This window comes from Barbatula barbatula (assembly GCF_947034865.1).
Source record: "Barbatula barbatula genome assembly, chromosome: 9".
Lineage (NCBI taxonomy): Eukaryota > Metazoa > Chordata > Actinopteri > Cypriniformes > Nemacheilidae > Barbatula > Barbatula barbatula.
Genome location: NC_136772.1, coordinates 6,541,798 through 6,550,606, shown reverse-complemented (window position 1 = coordinate 6,550,606; position 8,809 = coordinate 6,541,798). Strand labels below are relative to the sequence as shown.

The following is an 8,809-nucleotide window of genomic DNA, read 5'->3' as shown; positions in this document are numbered from 1 at the left end:
CTCAGTGCAAAAGTTGGAGGAGCTGAACACGCAGCGCCAGCTGAAACCTGGGCTCTGATCCTTTGAGGTGGGTGGGGCATTACACCAAATATTTTATTTCATTTATTGCAGATTAATCACCCATGTGGCTAAATATACAGTAGGTGGCAGTAACTTTGCATTAGCACCTATCGTACTATCGCTCTTTTATGACATCACTTGACATCTCGAAATTCACAAGTAGATGATATTGTGATCCTACAAGATGAGAATGCTCAAATAAATTGTAACTTGCCAGAGTAGTGGAAGTATACCCTAGACTGGATGGCTTTTGTGAGAAAGTTAAAGCTGCTGGTCAGTGTTAATAGACGGTCTTTAATGGAAAATAAGTTTTAGATAGTTACTACCTTCGATGCTAACGGAATCAAATTCAAGTCTCCACAAAAATGTATACTTTGTTCTGAATAAATTTGTAAGGGAAAAATCCCACATTCCAAGTGGAGTGATTTTGGTGGGAGTGTAAGTGCTGTTGTGTGCAAGTAATTGATTTCATTACAAGTATTTAAGATACAATGTTGATGTTTGCAAATCTCATGTATTGGTCTATTTAAATGTGTGATGCAACATGTCACATTCAGCAGAAATAATATTGAGTTGGCACAATGGACTTAAGCGGAAGAGATGCCTCGTGAGGCTCTGCTTATGTTAACATTAAGTTATTTTAAATGCGTAACAGACTAAAGAGCTTTCATAAAGCAGTCAACTAGAACCTGAGTGACTAACATTAATTTGTCTAAAAAAGTTAATTGAATTAAGGCTACCAAATCAATCCCAGGTTCCTTCAAATATTTAACACTTGCACTGTTTGATGGGCAAAGTTGAATACCTTTGAATGCAGTTAGATACATGACCAAACTCAAACACTTCAATAAATAGAAGCAATTTATGCTGTAACAGCATTTAGAGTCCCCAACTTACCATTTCATTTAGATTTCAGACGATACATATGGTAAAGTTGATTGCATAAAACCAAACAAATATATTTGCAACAGTTTATTAGGGAAACAACTACGCAAATAATCTGAGAAATATTTCTCCACTGGAGGCAATTGCACGGGCAGAAACCTTTTCCATCCCAGCATCTCTCCCTGATGAAAGAAACAGCGGTCAGAATACAGCTCAGGTCATATTTGAGGATCTACTGTAAAAGCGATGACTCCCTACTCTTTCTGTTGCAACTCTGAACACAGGAATCTGCTGCTGTTGGGGTGCAAACTGATGTACTGCAGTGAATGAAGATCTAGAATCAGAACACAGGTTTTAGACCAGATACAAGCGCAACAAACAGATAAAGCAGAAAGAACATCATTACCCTTTCCTTTAGTGGTGCCAGAGAAGGATCCACAAACGTGAACATCTTGACAATGAACCGTTTGTAATGGGTTGGAAACTGAAGCCCTGAAGACTCATATACATTCACAAAGTTGGTCAGGTAACGGTCATCCTGGTAAGGACAGCTGCACAAAGAAATACGTTCAAATACATTGTCTTTCACAATAACTGCTGGGTACAAAGGGAGTTTAGTCACCCATTCACAAGAAGATCCCACTGTGGCAGGCTCATAGGTTCAGGGCTAGAGGTTGCCCAGCAGCGTCCCAGATTAAGAACAAGGTTGGGGTCGGTCCTCTCCATAATGCGCACTTCAACATACACTGGTTCTCTCAGGACTTTAGTCACAGGGTATTCCTCCTCACTGTAGTATGAGGAATAAGCCTGATCCTCTGCAAAAGGTAAACTAGACATTCAGGTCCAGCCTAGTATAAAGATACTGGCTTGAGATGTTGGAATGCTTTACCTTCAACACATCCCTTAACAGAACATTGTCCGTTAGCCAGTCTAAGCTCCACTCTCAGGGGACCAGGTGCAGCCACAGGAGGTGGTGGAGGAACAGTGTTGACTTCAATAACTAATGCTTCAACACTGGTGCCAGAATAGCGACACTGGAAGAGAAGCCTAAGAGGATATACAAAGTTACAGCCTTGAACCAGAAGCTATATTGTCAGAAACCTGCATACTCACGCATAGCTGCTGTCTCGTGTGATAGAACCAAGTGGTCCAACACCAACTTCAAAGGAAGAACTCATCTTGTTTTCATAGACAAGATAGTCACCATCCATCTGTAGCAATGGATAGCGTTAGGGTGGAACAGAATAAAGAAAACTACTTAGAATATCATGTCAAACTAACCATCATTGTAGTGCCACAGGCAGTGACGGGAAACTGGTAAATGGCAAAAGAGACAGTAGTACCAACAGGCCCACAAGGTGGTTCACGTCCTCCCAAGAGACTGATGGAATCTATGCTCAGTCTTGGGAGAGTAGCATCTCTTGCTGCCACAATTACAAATTGCCCATCTCTTGTGCATTGAACGGTCACTAGCAAGTAAAACAAGAAACCATTAACCCTTTGCATACTTCTCAGGGGAAAATAAACTACAAAGACACTTACCCATCTTGCCATAGTAGCACTGTTGTCCATCAAAACAGCAGTTAATAGCCTCACAACTTGCAGAATTAATACCAGGCTCACCACACTGCACCTTCTCATACTCTTCTACTTCACACTTCTGAAAAGGCTCTGCCTGAGGTGCTGGCGGCTTCCCCTCAAAATTCATTTGAGATTGTTGATCAGTCCATTGATCAGGCCATTGAAAGCCTTGTTGACTTTGTGCCAATGAGTATGCAACACACACTCTAACAGTGACAGAAAGCACCAAAAACCCCCAAAAGCTCCTAAGTGCTGCCATTGTTCCAGCGCTGAACACAACTACAGATCAGCCTCAAGCTGCTATTTAAAAAGGCTGATAATTAGTCATCTTTGCAGTTTCTCTTCGCCTTCATAGTTGCCACTAATTTGAATCCAACCCTGATCCATCAAGACTACGAAGCTGTTCAGCTGGTCTTATCAGACCTGACATCACTCAGGAGCTTTCACTTACCTTTAATGAAACTCCTCCTCCTTGGTCTTCACACTCCATCCCAGTAGGTGGCGGATATGCAGCAAAAGCTGGTTTTCCAACCACCATTAAACAAAACAAAACAAACCTTGAATGAAATGCGCTCTCAAATAAAAGTGCTAGTTTAGTCATTTAGTTGATCTTGATGTGTAGTTAGGTATTTTGTATGTGTTGGTTGAAAAGTGTGGCATGTTGATAAATTGTGTGTGACGTGTAGTGTTTAATTTTCATTAGCTTTTAATATGCTATATATTGCCTACTTTTTTTAATAGTGTGTGTGGAGTCTGATACAATGTCTAATAGTAGCAAAAAAATGGGATGCTACTTTGCTGTGTGGTTTGATTTATGTGCTGTAGCGTTTTTAGCTAATAGTGTTTAACTTGGCTCAAAAACTATGATTCTGCTGTTATTTAAAACATATATTTTAGTCATGCAATCAGTTTAGCTCAAAGGAAAATACATATTATAATCGTCATTAAATATACACATTTTACAGTTTCTGAGTGATAACAATATCGACTTCGTCCAGCAAGTGCATCAATGATATTATACACTTAAACGATATCTCATGGCCATAAGTAATGCGACTTTACCAAACAGGATTTAGAGCATATGTAGCATAAAACGAGAAAACAATTTAAGGGACCGAGTATGTAAGCGTTGAGCACAGAAGACCCATCATAAGCGAATATATGGTTGTTTATTAAAACTACACTACCCGAGGGCTGTTTCATAAAAGTTGCTTAGAAAAGTGTGAATTAAGGAATTAAGGCTGAAATGGGTTTCATAAAGCTTAGCTTTAGTTCACGCGATTCTACTAATTCAAATGAGACTCAGTAAGTCAAGATAATAGAACATGTAAGCCCTACAAGTGAAGCCTTTATCAAATCGATCCGCTAAGAAAAAGAGAGCAGTGATTGGTGCTCTTCTTCTTATGTGTTTAACGGCGGTTGACATCCAGCGTATTGTTACATTCCATCTGCAAAACATGTGAACAATTTTAAAGTCAAAAGTACGAAATGATTAAAGGCTACACCGCTGCAAATAACCAGACCAGAGGGAAAGATTGGCAAGAAATTCCTAAATGACTGTGTTCAAATGTATCCATATAGCCTATTTTAATACAAAGAAATTAATACTAAATAATAATATTTGCTACAATTTATTCAAACAGTAAGTAAGGGTTATTTAAATATATTTTAAAATAAAAAGTTAACCCCACAATTTATTTTTTATAAGATATAAATGTCTTAAGGTTACCATTAGTGTATAAGATTTCAGCAATGGTATAATGTGCAATTATTCCTATATCTTAGACTCGAAAAACAAATGATAGTTTAAAGCACTGATTTACTGTCAATAAACAGAGTTTGAATTCAGAATAATGTCTCTGTCTATGCTCACACAGGTCTACGCTACAGTATGCACTGTTTGCACATTTAGACTTGTGTGGTGAGGTGCTCACATTGTGTATTTTGCAAATATTATTGTCAGCAAGACACTGACTAGCCCCTCTTAAAGGGGTGATTCACCGGAAAAAGAAAATTTTCTTTGTCTTTGGTGTGTTATAAGTTGCCCATGCGTGTATTAGTAAATTGCAAAAATGTAAGTGTCGGAACAAAATATATATTTTATCTAGAAGCAAATGCTCACCCAGACCTGCCTGAAACGTCTCGTGTAACCACACCCCGGTGAATCTATGTCAGTTCGTAATATGATTTTACCAAGACCGCCCAAATCTAAACGCAAATGTAAATCTCATTGTGCTGGCGCAGCTTTGTCACGGAGACGATGTGTGTTTCGTTGTGAAAATAAATCCTCATTGTTTGCCCTGCCAAAAGACGATACAACAAAAAATTAATGGTAACATTTTATTTTCAACACTGTCCAGAGAAGTAAGATCCAAATGTTCAGATTTGTGCAGAGCGTTTCACCAACGATTGCTTAATGAATCTGGGAGAGATCAAGACCGGCTATGCACGGAAGCATTTGTTAAAAAGTGGGGCAATTCCAATAGTTAAAACTCTTGACACGCGAGTTACACGCGCAACGTGGAAAAAAAGACAGCATAAGTCCTAATAATCAGTAATTATGTTCCAACTAGAGGCAACAAATGTGGTGTTTATAATGGGGTTTATTGTCTTTGTTGAGTCGCGACAAGACATGGCGTAACACTGGTTGATCAAGAAGGGCCGAAGCACTTGCGGTATTTATTATGTTACCATTCTCTGCTGTAATGTGAGCTTGTTGATATCTTGTATCGGCTTGATCTTCATTTAGTAAAATTAAAATGGATCAGATTCAGCTCGAATTGATAAGGAAGGATCGATGCCATTTTATCACCTGTCAGTAGTTTTGGAACCTGATGTTCCCAATATGGTAAGAGGCGTTACATTTCCATGCAGTATTCAACAAATCACTTCGCACTAGTGAACTGGCCAATCATAGCACACCTCGCTTTTCAGAGCGTTTTAAACCTTAAATCGTCTAGACACATTGTATTATACCCGTCCCTTGTCTACCTTGTATTTGTTGCAAATCAGTGATTAATATCCACTGCTCCGCAATCTCCCCAGTTTCCGGTTGTAGAAACTACGGCAACTCTGCGCGGGCTTCGAACCGACGTCGGTCCGGATGCGAGACGGGCATTCTAACGAGGAGGCTAAAGACCGCAGTCTCTAGCGTCTGTCACTAGAGCGTCTCTGTTGGTTGGGGAGTGAGGCTTACACACTGCACAGCTCTTCACTAGCTGGCCTCCATTACACATGCAAATGCAGAAGTGGTTCTTCAGCATCTGGGACGCAGCATCTGTTATTCTGTTGTAATGGATCAGGATTACTTTTGGTAGGTAAAGGAAACCCTAGGATGGTGAAAATGACATGTCCCATAATTCCCCTTGCCAACATAACGTAATTTAGCTTCGCCTTTTGTTGTTGTCTAGCAGTCCAAATTGACATATTGTGGCTTTAAGTTGTGAATCATCCCAATGTATGAATAAAACAAAGCCTAAATCAAAACTTGCATCATTATTGGTCACAGGTAACTAAAGATGGCAAGAATGCCAACACACAACAAGGATAATTATATATATTTATAGAAAACAACCGTTTAGTATAGTTTTGTCACAGATGTTCCTCTGGCTAGCATCACATGGGAGAAGAGGTGATATGGTCTTTTACCATGTACTGCTAACAAAAGGGCCTCTGGAACCCCTGGAGAGATGTTGGTCATAAAACTTTGGAGAAGCACTAGGTATCAGGATATTTGGAGCTGACTTCTCTGTGACCCCCAAGCGAGGTCTGCAAAAGGTCTGGTGAGGTGGACCTTTTATTGACATGACATGTTCCAACATTTGGCAATACCAGACTCTGCAGATTTTGTCACATCTGCTGCAAACGAGAGCTGTTCATGAGTCTCACATGGGTGCTGATCTGGCAAAGCTACTGTCTCATGTTGTGGTGGAATGGCATCTATCAAATGAACATGTAGTGCTTGTGACCGACAATGCATCGAATATGACAATTGCAGCTCAAGTCGGAAAATATACTTCGCCCATACGCCAAATCTCGAATGCCAGCGGGCGCTAAAAGGGTCCACACTCTCCGGGCTTCTGGGCAAGGTAAGACGAATATAATCATTCTTCTAATGTACCACTGTTTGTGACTAAACAATCATAAGCTTATTACTGATGTGGCAACAAGGTGGAACAGTGCATTTGACATGCTCGATAGATTCTTGGAACAACAACCAGCAATTTGAGCCATCTTGCTGTCTCCAGAATTCAGAAAAGGAGGGTCATATCTGTGCTCTCTGGCAGACAGAGATTTGACAAATGCAGAGGACGCTGTGAATGCATTAAAGCCAATGAAGGATGCAACCACGCAGTGATGTCAGAAGAGAGTATTCCGACAGTGTCTCTCATTGCTCCTCTAAATGCACAACTCCTCCAGAATATGTCAGACACCGTTGGAGACTCACCCATGAGCCGTGAGATCAAGAATGCAATCAAAGCAGATCTTCTGAAGAGGTAAAACTGCGAAGCAGCGAAGGTCCTTCATACAGGCTCTGCTCTGGATCCCCGGTTTAAGGGAATGCCTTTTCTCACAGAGTAGGAAAGACTGAATAGAGGCCGAGGAGTGATTGTGGAGGCTACATTTCTGGAGGAAATAAATTCCATCATGTTTCTTCATAAACAAATCTATATTATATCAGTAATTGCAATGAGAAAAAAATATTATAAATTAAGACTGAAAAGTGTTGCATTGACGGAGTACACTGTCTGCTAGTTTAATGCTATTTTTATTTTGTTCAAAAACAGAATGAGTGTACACCTAGGAGGACAAAAATGGGTGATGTGCCTGGGAGAACAGGAACCACGGAAGAAGAAAAACCCATATGGGGACAGCCCCTCTGCTCCCAAATGAAAGGCATCATTGCTGCTTGTGAGTTTGGACAGTTTTTCACTGACACTGAAGGTACAGTTGAACCCAAGGCCCCCTTTGCAAGGGCTGAGGAGGAAATGGAGACATACTGTAAAGCTCCATCTCTGTCTCTCACTGAGGATCCTTTGAACTGGTGTCATGTCCATCAGGTTATATTCCCCTCCCCTCTCAGCTGTCAAAGTGATGCTTGTGTATCCCAGGCACAAGCGTATCTGCAGAGCAAGTTCTCAACTGTAGAGAACTGGTCACTGCTAAAAGCACACTTAAACCAGAGCATGTGGATCAATAGTGTTCTTACAGAAAAACCTACAAATTCCTAAATGCTAATGTAGTTTATTTCGGAGAACTATGAATTTAACCCCAGTAATATATGTATAATTAACGGTGCTTAAACCATACCGATCTTTTACACTTTACCTGATGCAGCAGAATCAATAATAGCAATCACCTTCCTGGCCTTGGAAAACAATACTCTTACTGTAGTACAGTACCACCTCAGACTTCATAACGAAATCAAGAAGTTTAAGTTGACGTTAAAATGTGATCAATAAGCACAGAAACAATTCAAATACAAATGCGGGTTTATTGGCTACGTAGATGGAGGGGAAACAAATCAACATACTAACAAATAATCACGAAGCAGCACACATGAAACAAAGGCAGTAAAGAATGAAAGAAAGAGACAAATTAAATAATGGCAGTATTACATCAGCTATTCACATCTGCATAAACCATCAAGGACAATCTCCTTATTTAAAAGGGGCAAAGCTTAAACGCAGCTATTAAAAAATAGATCAGATACTTGTATTGGCTTTTTGGTGTGCTGAACAAGTTCTGGTGTGCAATGGTTTCCTGATGAGTTTACATGTAGTCATTTAGCAGACGCTTTTATCCAAAGCGACTTACAGATGAGGAAACATTGGAAGCAATTATAACAACATAGGCAACAAAATAGATAAGTGCATCAAAACTAGTCCATTAAAGCCTAGCACAGTATACAAAGCTAAGAATAGTGACGTTAGTAATTTTCTTTTTTAAAGCAAGTGGATGAGTCTGTTTCTACCGGAGAACTGGATTGGCTGACGAACTTATCCGAGGCAAACTGCTGGAAAAGGCTCTCTCCAGGGGAGAGAAAGGTCTCGAGAGATGAAGGAACAAAAACGAGCGACTTTCTTCCCGTGCCCAGATGTTTTAACCCTGAGGGTGTCACACCCCTCTAGGGTGGGCGATCCAATGTAGTGAGCTGCTTTTGGGTGCGAAACCATGTTTCTTTGTCTGACTCTTGCATTTATGGTCTTCTGGAAGTTTTGGTGCTGTATTAGTCTTCAACAAAGTACATCCGAGTATGGTATAAAACACCTGTCTGTGCTTT

The 8,809-nt window shown here is 40.2% G+C and overlaps 1 protein-coding gene across 1 annotated transcript; it reads right to left on the bottom strand.

Moving 5' to 3' along the window:
* Positions 1-588: 588 nt before the first annotated feature.
* Positions 589-2,951, bottom strand: LOC306898537 (zona pellucida sperm-binding protein 4-like). Its single transcript, XM_079464083.1, has 8 exons — positions 2,488-2,951; positions 2,227-2,414; positions 2,059-2,156; positions 1,835-1,992; positions 1,568-1,760; positions 1,352-1,496; positions 1,204-1,279; positions 589-1,127 (listed from the first exon to the last, which is right to left on the bottom strand). Exons 1-8 carry the CDS (start codon positions 2,783-2,785, stop codon positions 1,048-1,050), a joined length of 1,236 nt encoding a protein of 411 aa, XP_079320209.1. The 5' UTR covers positions 2,786-2,951; the 3' UTR covers positions 589-1,047.
* Positions 2,952-8,809: the final 5,858 nt, after the last annotated feature.